The sequence below is a fragment of the Brassica rapa genome, chromosome A03, assembly GCF_000309985.2.
Source record: "Brassica rapa cultivar Chiifu-401-42 chromosome A03, CAAS_Brap_v3.01, whole genome shotgun sequence".
Lineage (NCBI taxonomy): Eukaryota > Viridiplantae > Streptophyta > Magnoliopsida > Brassicales > Brassicaceae > Brassica > Brassica rapa.
In genome coordinates, this window is record NC_024797.2 from 2,917,823 (window position 1) to 2,936,453 (window position 18,631).

General features: G+C 35.2%; 6 protein-coding genes and 1 non-coding gene across 9 annotated transcripts; 2 read left to right on the forward strand and 5 right to left on the reverse strand.

Annotated features, from left to right (window-relative positions):
- Positions 1-1,709: 1,709 nt before the first annotated feature.
- LOC103856120 (tyrosyl-DNA phosphodiesterase 1) lies at positions 1,710-4,985 on the reverse strand. Of its 2 annotated transcripts, XM_009133198.3 has the most exons (14): positions 4,726-4,985; positions 4,451-4,630; positions 4,175-4,360; positions 3,965-4,102; positions 3,829-3,889; positions 3,675-3,751; positions 3,241-3,597; positions 3,042-3,176; positions 2,821-2,970; positions 2,653-2,756; positions 2,534-2,587; positions 2,359-2,449; positions 2,049-2,271; positions 1,710-1,970 (listed from the first exon to the last, which is right to left on the reverse strand). In XM_009133198.3, exons 1-14 carry the CDS (start codon positions 4,738-4,740, stop codon positions 1,903-1,905), a joined length of 1,839 nt encoding a protein of 612 aa, XP_009131446.1. In that variant the 5' UTR covers positions 4,741-4,985; the 3' UTR covers positions 1,710-1,902. The 2 variants fall into 2 exon arrangements, with proteins under 2 accessions (XP_009131446.1, XP_009131447.1); XM_009133199.3 differs by lacking the exon at positions 1,710-1,970 and having other exon boundaries at positions 2,049-2,243.
- Positions 4,986-6,597: 1,612 nt separating this feature from the next.
- Positions 6,598-6,671, forward strand: TRNAV-CAC. Its single transcript has one exon. It is a non-coding gene; the product is annotated as a tRNA-Val (tRNA).
- A 379-nt stretch (positions 6,672-7,050) lies between these two features.
- LOC103856121 lies at positions 7,051-8,616 on the reverse strand. The gene has a single exon (XM_009133200.3). It carries the CDS (start codon positions 7,753-7,755, stop codon positions 7,318-7,320), a length of 438 nt encoding a protein of 145 aa, XP_009131448.2. The 5' UTR covers positions 7,756-8,616; the 3' UTR covers positions 7,051-7,317.
- A 249-nt stretch (positions 8,617-8,865) lies between these two features.
- On the reverse strand, positions 8,866-10,411 carry LOC103856122 (40S ribosomal protein S9-1). The gene is made up of 3 exons (XM_009133202.3): positions 10,263-10,411; positions 9,726-10,107; positions 8,866-9,224 (listed from the first exon to the last, which is right to left on the reverse strand). The coding sequence occupies exons 1-3, from the start codon at positions 10,288-10,290 to the stop codon at positions 9,041-9,043; spliced, it is 594 nt and encodes a 197-aa protein (XP_009131450.1). The 5' UTR covers positions 10,291-10,411; the 3' UTR covers positions 8,866-9,040.
- A 392-nt stretch (positions 10,412-10,803) lies between these two features.
- On the reverse strand, positions 10,804-12,181 carry LOC103856126 (50S ribosomal protein L27). The gene is made up of 4 exons (XM_009133207.3): positions 12,008-12,181; positions 11,605-11,715; positions 11,384-11,508; positions 10,804-11,303 (listed from the first exon to the last, which is right to left on the reverse strand). The coding sequence occupies exons 2-4, from the start codon at positions 11,699-11,701 to the stop codon at positions 11,058-11,060; spliced, it is 468 nt and encodes a 155-aa protein (XP_009131455.1). The 5' UTR covers positions 11,702-11,715; positions 12,008-12,181; the 3' UTR covers positions 10,804-11,057.
- Positions 12,182-14,782: 2,601 nt separating this feature from the next.
- On the forward strand, positions 14,783-16,028 carry LOC103856125 (gibberellin-regulated protein 4). Its single transcript, XM_009133206.3, has 4 exons — positions 14,783-15,008; positions 15,151-15,189; positions 15,295-15,328; positions 15,635-16,028. The coding sequence occupies exons 1-4, from the start codon at positions 14,943-14,945 to the stop codon at positions 15,814-15,816; spliced, it is 321 nt and encodes a 106-aa protein (XP_009131454.1). The 5' UTR covers positions 14,783-14,942; the 3' UTR covers positions 15,817-16,028.
- Positions 16,029-16,501: 473 nt separating this feature from the next.
- LOC103856124 (uncharacterized protein At5g19025) lies at positions 16,502-18,611 on the reverse strand. 2 transcript variants are annotated; one of them, XM_009133205.3, is made up of 2 exons: positions 17,638-18,611; positions 16,502-17,425 (listed from the first exon to the last, which is right to left on the reverse strand). In XM_009133205.3, the coding sequence occupies exon 2, from the start codon at positions 17,315-17,317 to the stop codon at positions 16,712-16,714; it is 606 nt and encodes a 201-aa protein (XP_009131453.1). In that variant the 5' UTR covers positions 17,318-17,425; positions 17,638-18,611; the 3' UTR covers positions 16,502-16,711. The 2 variants fall into 2 exon arrangements, with proteins under 2 accessions (XP_009131453.1, XP_009131452.1); XM_009133204.3 differs by having other exon boundaries at positions 17,494-18,611.
- Between the last annotated feature and the right edge of the window lie 20 nt (positions 18,612-18,631).

An 18,631-nucleotide genomic window follows, 5' to 3' on the forward strand; every position in this document is an offset into this window, starting at 1 on the left:
TATTCTTTAAAATTCTAAAACATTTCGGATATCCGAGTCACCGAATATCTAGGTGGCTAAAAATCGAATCGACAAAAATGCTTCCAAATATCCAGATACTTGATATGTGTCCACCCCTATTTACGAATGTAATTTTATTTATATATGTAGTATATATATATGTTATATATATTATACTTTATATCAGTTTTACAATATAAATTTATTATATTAGGTACTAGAATTAAAAGGTTATATAATGTTTTATTTTTGTAATAAAATGTTATTATTAAATTATTTTTAAAATTTTATTTTATTTACGAATCAAATGGAATATTCTTTAAAATTCTAAAACATTTCGGATATCCGAATCACCGAATATCTAGGTGGCTAAGAATCGACAAAAATGCTTCCAAATATCCAGATACTTGATATGTGTCCACCCCTATTTACGAATGTAATTTTATTTTCTTTTGATGAAAAAATGACCAATGTCAAGGTCTTTTTATTTTAAATAAATTTTAATTTTATCTTTCATGTATTATTCTAAACAAAAATGTCATTTAATATTAATTAACAATATCTTTATATATTTTTCAACTATTTTTATATACTTTTTACATAAATATACATGTGCACCTTGATGTGAGCATCTTATAACTAAGTATTCACCACAACTGAAGTATCTAATTTTTTTAAAAGTTGAAATATTTTTTCTTAATGTTTCTTTCACTATTGACCAAATTGTAGTGAAATGATTTGTCTTAATAATTTTTTTTCTTTTTCTTAAACTATTATCTGTTTAAAAACTATAATATGAAACTATTGGTTCGACATGACGACTATCTAAACTTCATAATATAAAAATAAACATATAATATTAATTTTAGGTTTTTATCCGAAAAAACCTAAAAATCAAATGTTTTAACTGAATAAACTAAAATGAATATTAATTTAAAATAATAGTTATATTTTATAAGATTAAAAACAAAAAAACGTAAAACCTAACTAATATCTAGATTAAACAGATTTATTGTTTTTTTTATTAAAAATAACGAAACTAATAATCACATTCCGCGCAAGGCGCGGGTTATTACCTAGTTTACTAGTATAGTTCATAATAGATATGCATATATGTGCTCTAATTATGAAAACCATAACATAACTAATGAAATTTAATTATATATTCGGTGATTCTATATCATTTCTCTAGATATTATTGATATCCTAATGCTCAAGGCACTGGATCAAATTATTCAAACTTCTGATACATTTCTATCCTAATTCAAGGCACTGAACAAATTAATCGAACTAAACTTTTGAATACTGACATGGCAAGTTTTAGAATGGTTAGGACATAGAAGAAAGATCATGATCTCAATCAAATAAATAATTTATGATTACTATTTATTAAGATCCAAGGACTAGTTTACAATGTCAAACAGTAACTTATGTATTTACTCTTTTAATTATAGCAATCTTTTTTGTCGCAACTTTTTGTTAGATGCAGTATGATATAGGCAAAATCATCAAAGGGGAGGGACGGGTGTTCTTGGAAATGAAGACATTGATTGTGAATGCTTGTCTTCGTCTGTTTGTATTCTAAATGTCCATCGAATATGTACCACCAAAAATTCATCTTTCTTACATTGTAATTTTATGTCAAGAATTTGAATCGTAGGTTTCTTCTAACCAACGACACACTTCTGTCATAATAAAATGAAATACTATGTCTCCAATTTCTCTCACTTTAGGTTAATCATGTTATTTTAGTAAGAATATATTAATGTTTTGTTAAGAAAAAAAAAGTAAAACGTTGATTTTTTTTAAATTTGCATGCCTAATTCTAAAACGTCATGGTAGTAAAACCTGCAAAGCCACTCTCTCAGTTTCAAGTCATAACATAATTAGCTAAAACGACAACTATCTTGGCCAGACTTGTCCATACACATCCTTCTTCGAGTACCCTCGGTCCCATGACCAAGGAACATCTGAAAAAAATAACAGTGCCAATAAAAACGTTAGGAATCAAAGAACTGAACTATGTTGGAGAATGGGAGCGAGAAAACCTTCAGATGAGTAAGGCTCAGGAGGAAGTTGATAAGGAACTGGGAGTGAGATAATCTCAGGCGAATCTCTGTCTCCTTGCCATGTCATTGTCACTAGCTTACTCCTCTTCTCCACCTCACCTTTCGTCTCTTGTTTCACCTTCTTAGTACTCGAGTTGTTGTCGGTGCATGAAAAATTACAAGCTTGTGTTTTTACTGGAGAGGGTAAGAACAAGACGCCCAACTAACAGCGTCACACAGTGAATAAAACTTGGTTAGTGGTTATGCAAAAGATCAAGACTTGGTCACGTGGAAAACACCAGGGCTTTACCTCATAGGAACGGATCATCAACTGGGAGTTGTTTTTCTGAAGTGCTCCCCACGCCGCTTTGCTAAGATTCGATGAGGTTAGCAAGAACCATCTATCGAAGCAAAACAATTAACACTGATCACTACGTGCAGACACTTCTCTATTAACTAAAAGATTGAGACTTTATGAACATTACGCAATCTTCTGGTCGCTGTAACGTGTGAATGTCTTTATATGTGGCATTGCACGACTGAAAACATTCAAAAAAGGATCAAAACTGAGTAGTAATCATAAAGGATTGGTTCTTTAAGTTACCTGCGAGCACTATGATCCGCTTTCCATTTTGCCCAATACTTTTTCAAGAATGGTTTCTCCACGTTCTTCAATGGGCTCGGAATTGCATTGCCAGCAGCATAACCCTTTTCAAAATTCACAGTTTAGAATAAAGGACCATAAGATATTTAATGTATTCTTTAAGATTACCTCTAGAGAACACCTGACGTCTTCTACTGTAGGCCATATTATCAATGGATCCCCATGACCGAGAGGAGTTCTGTCCTCTGTTATACCAGAAGACAAAGAAGCTCCAAACTCAGCTAACCACTTCTCGTCCAAAGAACCGAGTGAAGAAAACTGCAACAATCTCTTTAAGCAATACAACAACAAAATAGAAAAAGGAACTTGGTAGAGAAATGGAACATTACCTGATAAACTAATGGGGATCTGCGGAACTCTCTATCAAAAATGCATTCTTGAAGAATCGTCCGTAGCTTCATGTGTCCCCATTTTCTCATGTTGGAACCAGTGTGGTACCCAGGGACTGATGCAATTAGTCTAACCTGAAAATCGCTTATCTTAGTATACAGTAAGTATACAAATCAATTGTAGAGAGATGGAAGGTACCGTAGCACTGGAATAATCAAACTTTCTGAAGAAGGCTGCATTGATCTTGACATTACCACGACCAGGTAAGCATGCAGTAAACTCAGGCCATTTGAGCACAGCGAGGTAATCGACAAGATCATCTTCGAATCCGCAAACTTTAGGTGTATCTATGTTATCATCATCACTTTTCCAAGGGAAATCTTGCATCCACAAACCTTGGCTTTTGTTGTTCCAATCAACATGGATCAGATTCGCTGTGTGTACCACAACTCTGACTCCTCGAGGATAGACGAGGAAGATAGCCTTGGAGTGATGTGTCCCAAACGAAATAGGTAAACGTGGCTTATGAAGAATCCAATTCGCTGGCTTCTTCCTCTGTTCAGTAACACAGATATTGGAGATTAACATTAACGACATTTAGAAGAAATGATCAGCAAACGGTTATGACAAACCTGAATGTACTCTTGCCTACCATCACCTTCTCCATGAACGACCATAACCTGAGGAATGTTCACCAGTTTCGGGCAAGCTACCAATACAGTGATCCAAGTTAATAAGTTAACAGCGTCTGAACTAAAACAATTAAAACTACGAGAAAAAACTCACCTGACAACAACCAGTCTAGATCAACCATATAATTCGATAAAACTGCAGCAACAACATCTCCCTGTCATTAACAAGTCTCTTCTCTTTAGTCAAAACCATCTGAACAAAAAACAACTAAACTACTGTCAAGACTAACCTCAACGACATCATTAATGGAAACACAAGAGGTGTTAGCCCAATCAGGCAAACCATCAACACTCAAAAGCCGAAACGTTGAAGGTAGCTTCTCACTATCTGGACAAAAACTTCTAATCGCCTCCACATCATCTCCTTCCTAGAACAAGTTCACCACATCAAAACAAAGCTTACAAAATATAAAGATCCATTCTTTAGTTAAGTAAGTAACCTTTCGAGCTTTCTTAGCAGCTCTCTCATAGCTTCCTCTCTCACTCTCTCGTGGCAACACGAGCTTGAAGAAATGATGACCAGGGATCAATTCGATAAGATCATCGTTAGCTAACGAAACCTCTCCACGAGGGTTAACTTTCTTCCTCTCTCCGGAAGACCTAACAACCACAGGGTTCGTTCCTTCCTACCCAATAGAGAAAAGATTCAAACTTTGATTACGGAGAAGCGAATTAGCGATGAGAAAAAGTTTAGGGTTTGTGGTTTTATTATATACCACGGATAAGGAGGCTGAGCCGGAGGCGGAAGGGGTGATTGTGATGTGTTTGCGGCTGAGGCGCTTATCGGTGGTTGAGACGTTGAGGCGTCCGATGGTGTTTGGGCCTTCGGATAAGGTTATCCTCGGGGAGGAATTGTCTTCCTTTAGGTCTGGTTTCAGTGGAATCAGATACGCTACCTGTATAACAGAGACAGAATCAAGAGAAAGAGATGTTTCAGGTTTGGGCAATTGGAAGAGAGAGAGAGTGAGGATTAGGGCTTTGATTCGAGTACCTGAGAGGATGCCATTAAGGAGAGCTTCGAGAGTGTCTGAGTTTGGTTTTTGCAGTGAAGCGTATAGAGGAAGAAGAAGAAGTAAAACGCAGCGTTTTGGGGGACCCTATAAAAGCTCTCTCGATCTTCTCTAAGTTGGCCCAAATCATAACAAAACGATTAAAAGAAGAAATTTATGATCTCTAGCGTAACGGTAAGTAACGATTTTTCTACGCCGGCGGCAACAATCTCACCACCACAGCTTCAGCAATAGAATTATTATGGGGAATTCGGCCAAAAAAACCTCAACTTTACACGAGTTGCCAAAACAAACATGAACTTTGGGGCAGGACAAAAAAACACCAAACTTTCATTGACTTTAGAATTAATTAACAATGTTTTCGCTGACTTGCCAATTTAGCACGCCGTCAACAAATTTAACAGAAATATTTGACGTCGTTTATTGTTGACGTTAAGTGAAACGACGTCGTTTTCAAATAAGATGAAACGACGTCGTTTTACACGATTTGAAATTAAAAATATGTAAACACCTGGATTCGAACCCAGGTTGGTTGGTCAAATGGGAAGGTATTTTACCACTGGACTACTGGCACTTTCAATGTACTTACTAACATGTTTAATTTTATTTGGTACATATTAAATATAAAAAATTCTCTAAAAACTTAATAAGATCTTTAAAATTCCAAAAAATTAAAAAATAAAGATGATTTTTATAAAATTAATTTAGAAATTAAAATTAAAAATAAAATTTTATTTTTCTTTTAAAAAATAAAAACTCTTCCAAAACTTTCTAAAAACTTAAAAAGATCTTTAAAATTCCAAAAAATTGAAAAAATAAAGAAATTTTTATAAAATTAATTTTGAAATTAAAATAGAAAATAAAATTTTATTTTTTCTTTTCAAAAAAATAAAAAATCTTCCAAAATTTTCAATTTTTTTAATACATTTGCTAAAAGTTGAAATTAATTATACACACATAAAAAGTTGATAATTCTAACTTTAATTTTTTGCATTTTATTATAATTTTAAAAAATTTGGATTTTTTTTAAAAAAATGAAAATTTTGGAATTGTTTTTGATTTTTTAAAGAAAAACAAATATTTAATTTTAATTCAAAATTATTTTTATGAAATTTTTGGAAGATTTTTTTATTTTTTTTAAGAAAAATAATTTTTTATTTTTTTTAAAGAAAAATAAAATTTTATTTTCAATTTTAATTTCAAAATTTATGTTATAAAAAATTTCTTTATTTTTTCAATTTTTTGGAATTTAAAGTTCGTTTTAATTTTTTAGAAAATTTTGGAAGAATTTTTATTTTTTAAAAAGAAAAAATTTATTTTCAATTTTAATTTCAAAATTAATTTTATAAAAATCTTCTTTATTTTTTTAATTTTTTTGGAATTTTAAAGATCTTATTAAGTTTTTAGAGAATTTTTTATATTTAATATGTACCAAATAAAAGTAAACATGTTAGTAAGTACATTAAAAGTGCTAGTAGCCCAGTGGTAAAATACCTTCCTATTTGACCAACCAACCTGGGTTCGAATCCAGGGGTTTACATATTTTTAATTTCAAATCGTGTAAAACGACGTCGTTTCATCTCGTTTGAAAACGACGTCGTTTCACTTAACGTCAATAATAAACGACGTCAAATATTTCTGTTAAATTTGTTGACGGCGTGCTAAATTGGCAAGTCAGCAAAAACATTGTTAATTAATTCTAAAGTCAATGAAAGTTTGGTGTTTTTTTGGCGAGCCCCAAAGTTCATGTTTGTTTTGGCAATTCGTGTAAAGTTGAGGTTTTTTTTGGCCGAATTCTCAATTATTATGATTATACTAATAGAATAATCATTCAGAAGATGGTCATCAACGAAGTCTGGGTGGTGTAGTCGGTTATCACGCTAGTCTCACACACTAGAGGTCCCCGGTTCGAACCCGGGCTCAGACATTTTTTTACATTATGTAAGAGCCTTTCCGTTTAATTGTGTCATCAACAGATTGATTAGGGGAGAGCCAGCGCGGGGAGAAGGTCATCAACTTCTATTTTTACTGGGCTTTGGATATTATGGGCCTCTATAAGGCTACTTGGACATTCCATGCCCGTTTTGTTAACCCGTAATATATTTTTTGAAAGAAATTAACCCGTAATATATAACTGCATTAACAACTATTTCAGCTTTACGTGTGAAAAGGGAAGAAGAGACGGCCCAGGTAATTACCATCACCATTTGATAATATCACCAGCTTTATCAGCCAATTTCATGAACACGTTCTGGTATGTAATATGTGTGAACATAATTGATAAAGGCATAACAGAGAAATAAATGTAAAAAAAAGGTAAAGCATAAAGTTTCACGAGCTCATATATACATTCACGGTTTTATATACACGACATGACACTATGACAAGAAAACAAAACCAACAAAAGGAGTTAAAAGAAAGAAAAACAGAGAAATTAAAATAAAACGATGCACAATCAAAAACTAACTCAACGATTTAATAATAAATATTATAAGCTCAGTTACATCATTAGATCCATACAGAGAACTACTGAAGTCGAACCTTTGATTGATTTTGATCTCTGCGAATCATCATCACTGAACAGCGTTGACGGATCTCACTTTTCCACTAAGAGGCGAACAAGGAAGATTCGGCCTCGAGATCAGGACAAAACTGAGACGACGCGGATGCTGAACAAATCTTCCATTCGCAGCTTTGTCTTCCACGAGAACACAGAGATCCTCCTCCCTGATCTTCAAAACCTGGCTATGTACTCGCTCCTTACCAGTCTTCCCCGTGATCGGAGCAGCTCCCCAACGCCCGACGGATCTCGGAGACTCCGTCTCAGCTTCCGATGATCCACTGCTCTCTGTCTCAACCTCCTCCGCCATCTTCCTCGCTACCGCCTCCATCTCTGGCCAAGTATCAGCTTCTCCTCTCATCGTTTTATAAAAAAAACTCTTAAGAAATTCGAAATTTTGAAATTTATTGTCAAGTGTGAGAGACATGTGAAGCGGAGCCTGCTTCTTCATTTATATACTGAGCTAGTGTTGACGTGTCTGTATTGATGACATCAAGAGAAATTTAAACCATATATGTTTTGACACGTGGATAGTTATATGAGGCGGTCGGTTAGAGAAAATGGTGGGGACCGAACCGGATCTCTCTGTGTGTCGTTTGACCGAGATTAAGTGAGACGTGTGGAAGTGGAAGAAGAAGAGGAAATCGGATCTGAAAGCGACCAATCTGGCGCCGTTTTATTCGGCAGCTTCCATAAACTAGTTCGTTAACTTCCAACGACCGTCGCCACGTCAATCCTACAAAGTCTCCCTTTAGATAATTAGATTATGTCTTTTTTTGTAACACACACTCCTTTAGATTATGTTTATGAACAATATTTTACAAACATCGTGTTATTTCGTACAGATGTAGGCTACTCCTGGTATTTATTTATTGTCAGTATTGATATTAGCAGATATGAATATATATGTATCGTTAGCATTCGATAGAATACACTAATCAGTGAAGTAAAATACCAATATACTAATCATCATTAAGTCAAAAAATATATATATATATATATACTAATCATCAAAGTTCAAAAAACATATACTAACTATGAATACTATTCTGACCATCTAAGTATCCCCTATAATATTGGCAGAGTTGTAATGGTCGAATGATTGATCATAGAAGGGTAAGGATCATATCCATCGGCAGCAGATTTTCTCAAATTTATTAAATTTTAAAAGACGATTCTCAAAGTTTTGAACGTGTAAAACTGGGGGATTGATTTGGTTGCCTTTTGGCTCTAGACTATAGTCGAGGGTTACTGATACTTCCCTTTCATTTACGTGTCGCTGGCAATAACCGACGTTGTTCAAACAAATCCATTGTATTAATTGTTTACTATGGAGAGATGCTTTCCGCGTGGTATAGAATATAACACGTGTGTGGAGAAAATACCGAGTGTTAGTAAACAATTGGCACTGTCCATTTCATATGTAATCACTAACTGCGATATCACTAATTAAAAAAAAAATCATACAATCAGTTTCAAATAAACGCAAACACTTAGAAGCAAAACGCAAGCACTCCTTATGTGTCATAATTTCATTTTTTGGAACTTAGCATACAGAAAATTCAAGAAACAAGAAAGCTTTTAAAGATAATGTGATTAATGTAAATAAGCATAAGGTTCGACAAACTCTTTAGGAGAAATAAAAAGCACAAAACAATCCTTCAGAAAACGAAGTTCCAGACTACAAAATATCAAAACGCAGATTGTTTCATAGCTAAAACCGGCGAGAGTTAGATTTACTCTTCGTCATCACCGTCAGCATCGCCACCTGAGGCTTTCTTGGAGGCAGACTTCTCGTTCCTTCTCTTCACTCTTCCTGGACGGCCACCACCGAAGGGACTGGTTAGAGCAAAGTCGATGTGTTTCTGCGAGTCAAGTCTCACCATGAACGATGGAATGTTCACCAATTGCTTTCCAACCCTATAAAAATAGTGAAACAAAACCAAAATCAAGATCAGTAACAAGGTTAAGACGATTACACTATTCAAAAATTTTAACTATGAATCCAAAAAAGACAAATGTGCAACGAAAATGATTCAACAAGAATATCTAAAGTCAATGTAGTAAAACCATTCTAATGAACAAAACCAAAACAGAAGATTCAATAATAAAGTTTCAGACAAGCTTTCAATACAAAAACACAATGCTTCAACTTCCATAATTAAAATGTGATACACGATACTTTAGTATATATCTCAGTATAAGTTTCAGAATATGTTCTAGTTTATAGTAATGCTAACAAAAAATGTGTTACTACAAAAAAAAAAGTAACACTAAACAAAATGCGGTATTATAAAGACAAAACAGACAATGCTTAACGTTCTACAACCAAGCTGTAATAAAAAAACATATAATCAAATAATTCAGAACAAGTTCCAGAGAAAATTAAACTAATTCAGATACATTTAACCCACCCATTACCTGATATGCCTCTGCCTGATGAGGACACGGGAGTGATGAATCGACTTCGCCATACCAGACTTGAACACAATAGTCTGAAGACGACGCTCGAGAAAATTCTCCACGGTCAACGCCAAGACGTAATCCAGCTTGTTCTGGCTCTCGTCGAGAAGCCCGTACCTGTTCATCTTACGGAGAAGCGCCTCTCCTTCGAAGATCCTCTTGGGATTCTTCTCGTCGAGCGTCAGAAGATCTCTGGCAGCGTTACGGATGCGGCTCAGGGAGTACTGGACTCTCCAGAGCTCACGCTTGTTGCGGAGCCCGTACTCGCCGACGAGCTTCAGCTCGGAGTCGAGACGCTCCTTCTCGAAAGGACGTCGCGGGCCCTTGAAGGTTTTCCCATCTAGTAAAACAACATACGTTCAATCAACAATGTGAGATCTCGGAAACAGATCTATTCATCGGGGATTCATGAATAAACATAGACTATAGTTTTAACGTATTCTAGATTAAAAGCTTAGAGTAATCCTCTACGAGAGATGGATAGAGGGGACTTACAGTTGCGGTAGTAGCAAACGTGCACCATGGCTTCGTCTTCTTTAGTGAGACACGGCGATTTGGAAAAACTAGGGCAACCAGAGAGAAATGGAGGAGACGAACAACTCTACTGCTTTATACGAGTGTCTAAAACCCTAAAGTTTAGGTTTTTAATGGGCTTTATTGAATATATGGGCCTGTTTTAATTGTAATATATGTATTGGACTCTGGGCTCAAATTACAATTCGTTCTATGTTTGTTTGTTGTTACCAAGTTTTATTTGTCCGTGTAAAGGGAATCTATCTATATATAGTAGTAAATCAAATCAATTATCACTTTACATATATTTTAAGTCAGATCAATATTCAATCTGGAGTTTAAGTGGTTTGTATTAAAATAAAAAATCATTTGCTATTCATATGTGAATTTTAAAATATTCTTTCAATTCCAGTGTTTTTAGACGTGTGATCATTTGTTGAAATTCATTATTTCCCATTAAATAGTTGATTTCAAGAGATTTGTGATGTTTTAAATTTTTTTCTGGTGATTTTTTTAGTGAAAATATAAAACTCTAAATCATTCATCCAATATTACATTGAATACATTCTCCTAGTAATTGCGAGATTCTTTAGAAGTTGAGAGTGTTCAGTATTGAATAAAAACCACTTCAGAAAGAAAAAAAATTGACAATCATCTGCATAAAACAGCAGATGTTATTGAATTGAGCGTTGCTGTTCTAAGACACCATCACAACTCAAAGAGATCGTATGCTCTAACAAAAGAAGACACCTTAAGATTTGTTGAATCGTTGTCTTTTCACGACGAAGCTGTCTCAATCTTAGTCGACTTGGCGGCAGCAGCTCTAGTGTAGATAGGGTGAAGAACATGACCTCCCTTGGGATCAACATGAATCCATTTGCGTCCAGTGATCTTGTTCTTCTCGAACCTGACTCGTCCTTCCTTCAATGCAAACAGCGTATGGTCTTTCCCGATCCCGACATAGTCTCCTGGATGAAACCGTGTTCCACGTTGACGAACTATTATGTTTCCCGGTATCACGTTCTACAAAACCCACACACACACACACGCAAAGATTAGTTTGTTTCTCTGCATCGTAATGAGTTCATTGCTGTAATCGTTACCTCTCCTCCGAACTTCTTGACACCGAGATTCTTGGGTTTAGAGTCACGGCCGTTCTTGGTGGAACCAGCGGTTTTCTTTGTAGCCCAACGCTTAAAGACCAAACTCAACCCACTTGAAGAACCATCTTAAACATCAAAAAGACAAGGATCATCAAACACACACGGATAGATTTCGAAAGCAGACTCAAAAGACAAGATTGATAGAAGTATATATATATTACCGGAAATGCCACTGCCACCGTAAGCAGGAACCTCGGTGATAAGCTCCCTCAAGCTAACTCTTCTGCACAAGGATGCTGCTGAGTTGAAGAAATTCATTTTTTTTTCAGAATCTGCAATTAACAAAAGAAGAGCAAATGAGTTTTCTTTTTATACCACTTCAAATTCGAAAATGCATAACTGCATCAAGTGTACAACTCATTGGTCTTCTGCGCAACGATTAGATAACTTATCAGACTCAAATACAATCAATCACATTAGATTCGACTTCAATTCGATTCGATCCGTCTATCAAAAACCCTAATTATATGAATTGGCGATCAAATCCGAAATTTTCCTAATGGATTTTTGCAACCCGGACGAAATCGAATCGGATGCGGGGTAATGAGAAGGGAAGATACTTACCGGAAATTTTCGATTACAGTTGAAAATGGCGACGGGGACGGCGACGGCTCGAGAGGGAAATGGCGTAGCTTGTAAACCCTCACTCGCAAGTGTCAACTTTAGGCAGAGTGGGTCCTTGATGTTTCCCATTTTTTACATTATCACCCCTGTACTTTAATTTGGATCAAAAATAAAAAATTGCTCTCGATATTATTATTTTTATTTTTACATACAAAATTGTATAATTTGATACAGTTCAGCAAGAATGGAAAGTAGCAAGTAGCAACACAGCATACAATATTCTAAAGCATAAAGCATAGAAGGAAAGGATAGACGAGTTGAAAGTTTCAACTTGAAACCATGTTTCCACCAAGTGTGCTTAATTAAGCTAAATCCAAACAACAAATCTATTGGAGTTAGATGATTTGCAAAAAAAAAAAAAAAAGTGTAGTAGTATTTAATTAGATCATTGTTGTAAAATTAGTGATATTTTTTTTTGCTAAATTTTGGAAAACTAGTGATATTTGAAGAGACATTTGCATGAAAAGATGTCTTCACCTTGATAAGGGTAAGTGCTCAATTTGTTGAGAAGCTTCAACGTTAGAAACCAAAGGGGATGAAATGATGAACCAGTAGAGTTCAGGAAAATGGAGATAAACTCTTTCGTGGCCAAGTAAACAAAACAAAAATCGAATATGAAGTTTGCAAGACATATTTCTCAGCTAGGGTAGCAAAGGCATCTACTTCCTTCCTTGCATCAGTTACTGCTAAAGATCTCACGACACTATCAGCCCCTGCTTTCAAGCTTGAAGAGGAGAGCGACTCTATGGTAAGTTCATTCATTTTATTGGGTAAAGTCGATGAACCAGTGACTGTGTGGTGAAACACTTTCATTGTCGTTGCACACTTAGAGCCAAAAACCGTATCCAATGCGTTGTTCGAAAACAATGACATTGATCATTTTAATAAGCACAAGCTGTGTCTACAGTATTCTAAACAAAGTGACAAATCTAACACAAAAGTGTCAATTTTCATAGTAGCCAAAATTTCCCTGTGACTTTTTGGAGGAATGATTTATCAACCAAGTTTTACCTCTGAGATCAAATTTGCAGTTGTTATTCCGTATTCGTGTATCATAACATGCATTGTGTGTAATGTAAAAATATATTTGACAACACTGTGACACAGAAAAATGGTCTCGTTTCAAAATCTCAAGTTTTGGAAAGAAACCAAAATTGCCCACAGTTTATAATGGTCATGTAAATATCTTAGGGCCGTATGTGTGAGCAAGTTGACATGATGATCACTATCTTTTACTTCTAAATATTGTTAAAATATGTATGCATGTGTTTGAACAACTTGACATGATCTATATGCTTTTTTAGACAGTAATCAATATCCCATGTGATCACATGCTTTGAAATCTTTTTATACAAATATTTTGATATTTCAATGCTTATTCTTGTTAAGGGTTCTACACTTCTACGGTCCGTGCTTGGCCGTGCCGTGCCCCGACCCTACAGGTTTCTTATAATAACCCTTGCAATCAATTTTGTGTCACATCAATTATTTTGGAGATAAGTCTTACATTTTTATTCAACCAAAGAAATATACTTATTATTATTTCCGGTAAAATTGACTTTATTCGTTTATTATTCACTATAGAAAAGATAATAGTAGTATATCTTAAACCAAAAATATCCCTATGTTCCCTCCTTTTCTCCTAACAGAGTGACTCAAAACAATAATTGGGTGAGCATTGAGCATGTGGAACTGGTTAACTGCACATGCCTTCTTCTCTTCTTTCATTTCAAACCTTTTTTTGAGCAAACTTTTTTAGTATTTATTTTACGTATAAAAAACAGCTTTGTATTTTTTTTTTTGAACATAAAAAAAAACACAACTTTACATGATCTGATATTCACGCAGTACACAAGTTGGGATGTGAATGAATTTGTCATTTGTGTATGCATGTGTACGTATATACGTTTTGTGAAGAAAAAAAAAGTATATACGTTTTGCGTTGTTGCATGTCTTTCAAGTTGCTTTTTGTAAATCTTGATTTTATTTTTCTTTCATATCACAAAATGATATATCTATTGGTGGAACTACACGATTTTGCTCATCTATAGATTTGAATGATTTAGTTGAAATAAGCAATGAATCCAAAAACCCCTGATCATAACAGGGGATCTAGATCTGATTTTATATAAAACAAGAATAATTAGTCTTAAGAAATACGAATTGAGTAATGAGTTTGTCTTGACTATATTCTAAAACTTTATTTAGTTAATTATGATCCGTCAACAAGTAATATAGTATTTATTAACAATAGTATAGTAAGATTGTGATTACAATTTACAGTTGGGAGACCGTTGGTCAGATCTAACTCCCGTCTCCTTCTTCAATGCACCGTCCATTTCTTCTTTTTCCTCTTAAAATATATTGCTGGTTATCCTTTTTGTTTGGTTTAAAGACAATGACTAATATCCTCTTGTTACTCTGATAATCTGTGAGATTGCAAACATAAGTTATAGCATATCATTTATCAGCATATGAAACTTACACTAATAGTATCTCTCTTAGATTTTAATACACCTAAATCTATGCAAAGTTCATAATATTTTACACAACATTGCATTCAAAACTATACTTAATCTTCTCGCAAAGCATGTGCAACCAAACCATCACCACAGTTTAGTTACCTAGGCTATAGCAAGTGACAAATGTACACGTGTCAAATTTCAGTTCGAGAAATATGGTAATAACGATATGTACCGCCGCACGGAATAATTTAGTAGAAGCAACTGAGTGTGTATATATAGCTTATATGCAACATCATAGGGTCCTCAACCAAAACTCCTCTCTCAGTACACACTTCTTTTCAAACCTCAAACTAGTTTGAGATATTTAGAGGAGTGTTTGGTTCTTTGGATAACAATATCCTAAACAAAACATGGCTAAGTCATATGGAGCTCTCTTCCTCCTGGCCCTCATTGTCTTCTCCTTGCTTCAAACCATGGTAACTTCTCATTTTATTAGTCATCTCATATACTTTCCTGTTGAATTCATTAAGATAATGTGATCCACTCAAGGGTGTGATACTTTAAAGATTGCCTTGTTTATGAGATGTTAAACGTTCTTGAACTCTATTTGGTCTTTAGGTTATGGCTTCAAGTGGATCTAGAGTGAAGTATAACCCGGTAAGCCTTACTCCTCAAACTGAATGCCTTAAAATTAATAGTTTTTACCTATCTATCTCTTAACAAATGTGATTAATGGCTTTCAACTTTTTGGATAACATTCAGAAACGATATGGACCAGGAAGCTTGAAACGTTCCCGTAAGTGTTTACTTCACAGTTTCTTCTTAAATAATCTGGATTAAATTAAAAGAAAAAACAAATCGATAAAAAAAGAAACAGTTGAACAAGTTGAAAGTGGATTGTTAAGTGGACTGTTTGGTCAGATCTGTAGCCTCTTAAACGATTTGATACAAACTAATTTACCCGTGATTAATGGGCCAATAGTCAAAGCAACCCACTGTCGTGGGACCCTTAAACGGCCGAATGACATGAACGTTCACCTTGTTTTTTTTCACGTGATTCAGTTAATTTATGTCTAAAACATATGATGTGTGAAATGAACAGAATGCCCCAAGGAATGTGATAGGAGGTGTAGCCAGACACAATACCACAACGCTTGCATTTTGTTCTGCAACAAATGCTGCAGGAAGTGTTTGTGTGTGCCTCCGGGGTATTATGGAAACAAACAAGTTTGCTCTTGCTACAACAACTGGAAAACTCAAGAGGGTGGACCAAAATGCCCTTAAAACCTCTTCTAATCGTTTTTGATATATTGTTCCTTTTTTATAATAAAAAAATGAACTGATGATAATTTTATTCACTTTTGAGCAATGCTTGTTATGTTTTTCTCATCTTATTTTATTCCTAAATGTTGTAATGTTATGTCACTCCTTTGGGATTTTGTTTCAGATCCTAAAAAATGGAGAGTGGCCTATGAATGATATTTTTCTTAAATATTTTTGTGTGTTTCAAATAATTTTCCCCAAACAAATACACAATCTCATACTTAGCTTTGCTTCTCTTACAAGAAAACGTACTTGCAAGACCAAAATGTACAAGTTGGTACATCTATGAGATGAGCAGACAAATCTACTTTCTTCTCCTTCAACCTTCCTGACCAGATCGTCTCTTACTTCCTCCTCTATTCACATAATTGGATCTTCTATGTTGAACTAACATCCATGATAAAACTCTAGACTGAATAAACTTTCAGAGTTCAAGGGATTTTGATGGAAGTAACAGTCCCAAGAGTTTATCAACTATGATCCAAGTCCCAACCAGATCATAACCAGAAACACAGAAATGCCGAGAACACAGAGCATAGGGATAATGATCTACGTCCCAACCATATCATATACCAGAAACACAGAAATGCCCATTGCCCCAGAACACAGAGCATAGGGTAACGACTCGAGTCATTAACCATGAACGTTGGAACAAAAACCACAGAATCAAGAAACACCACAACACATTCAAGACTTCAAAATGAAATCACTATTCTTAAGTAGAAACTATTTTTTTCTCCGCAGTATCCTCTTTCTAAGGTTTTATTTAAACACATGGAGATTAACATATTTTAAGTTTCTGTAAGAAATTTTCAAATTAACTAAACCAGAAAATAACAACTTGTTCATAAGCTAATCATTTCTTGATCTTCCTAGGCCCAGGAACCACCAACCTCCCAACACAACACCCACACTTCCCCCTAAACACCAACACAGCCCTACCATTCTCCGGAGCCATCTTCTTCAACTCCGCCTCCAACTCCCGATGCCGATCACGAGCCACCTCAAACAACCCCTTCTTACTAACAACACCACTCTTCAACCTCTTAACAGAACAATCCTCACTCTCAATCTGAATATCAAACTCAGCGTTAGCTCTCCCAAGCCCTCTACAATTAGGTTTCCCACATCTACGACGACTACTACACAGTATCAGAACAATCATCAACCCGGATAAGGCCGTGCACAAGACGCTCCACGCGATTAGCCCGTGCACGATCGGGTCCGGGTCGCGGATGATCTCTTGCTTGAGTAAGGAAGAGAGGTCTGAGAAGATTGATAGGGATTTGAGGGCGATGAATCTGATGTAAGGGAAGATCAAGAAGGCGGAGGATGTGATGACTGCGAGGAGGATGATGACGTCGATGGCTGCTGATAGAGATCCTTCGCAGCAGACGGTTGTTGATGATGATGATGATGATTTTCTGGTGGTGGTTATTGATTTGTGGTGGTGGTTCGCCATGATCGGTGATTGTTCGACGACGGTGATTGAGCTCTGGATGTATAACCATCTCAGAAAATCGACTAAACCGGTTTATAAAAATCAATCGATTTCCCGGTTTGGTTAATCCTAATCAATCAATCAAAGGCATGAAATCAGATTGGATTGGATTTGATCGAAAATCAATTGAAACTTACCGGAACTAGAATTCGAAAATCTGATCAGATCAAATCAATCTCAACAACACAATACTCGAAAGCATTTTAAATCAATTATAAATAAGGGAAGCTGGCGAATCGAATATGGAAACGTAATCTGTGGTTAGGAGACTAGTGCATTACCGTTGAATATAAGAAACTGACGGAACAGAGAATAAATCTGGAGTTAGGAGACTCGACATGTATTAGAGGAAAATTTATTTGAAGTTCCACTCTTTTCCGCCAGACTTCACTTTCTACTTTTCTAAATTCAAAATATATCGTAGCCCACTATAAATAGCCCAAGATTATGACTTAAAAGCCCAGGTCCAATTTTTGTAGTTGACTTCCTATAGAGTCTAAAAACTCGAGTGTAAAGGCTGTAAAGTTGACTAAACTACAAATGGTGGATTGGAGAAGCGTATTTGTTCGGCTATTTTCCCGTTCCGTTCTCTCTAGAGCTCGTGGGATACCATTCTAGGCGTTTCTTTGGCTTATTTTATAAAATTTGCCAATGCATTGATTTTCATAAAACCTCTCATAATCACATGCTTCAACATTATTTTAACTTTAAATAACACAGGTTACTGCTTCCTTTGTAATAGTAGTAAAATGGCAGCATGATATACAAGTCAAACCTTTTTCATTCGCTATAAGTACACGGTAATCAAAGAGTCCGTGAGAACGTGTAACTTTTGTTTGATTTTCTTCATCTCAAACTGTTTTTTTTTCTTCTTCTTCTTTCAATTCTAATACTTGTCATTGCCAACCTCGTGGACAATAACCTACCTAAGTGCCTAACTTAGTGTCTATAAATGAAGAAAGTCTTGCTTTTATTATAAAATCTGGCAGATTTCATATACTATCAACAGCTTTTCAAAAAATCTAACTGTTTATTTACGCGGTCAATATTGATATCCTTTGGTAGTGGCAGACATAAGAAGCTTGACTCCAGTTCACATCACGTGGAGTCATTATGTTACTCGTGTAACCCATACGTGCGACTTTGCCCCATAATAGTAGTCAACTTGCAATTTAAACGATAGTTAAGTTTTATTGAGTATTCTAATCAAACTAATTACATCTTTCTTCATTGGATCTGAAGCTGACGCAGTTTCCAGGAAAAATGGTAAACCTT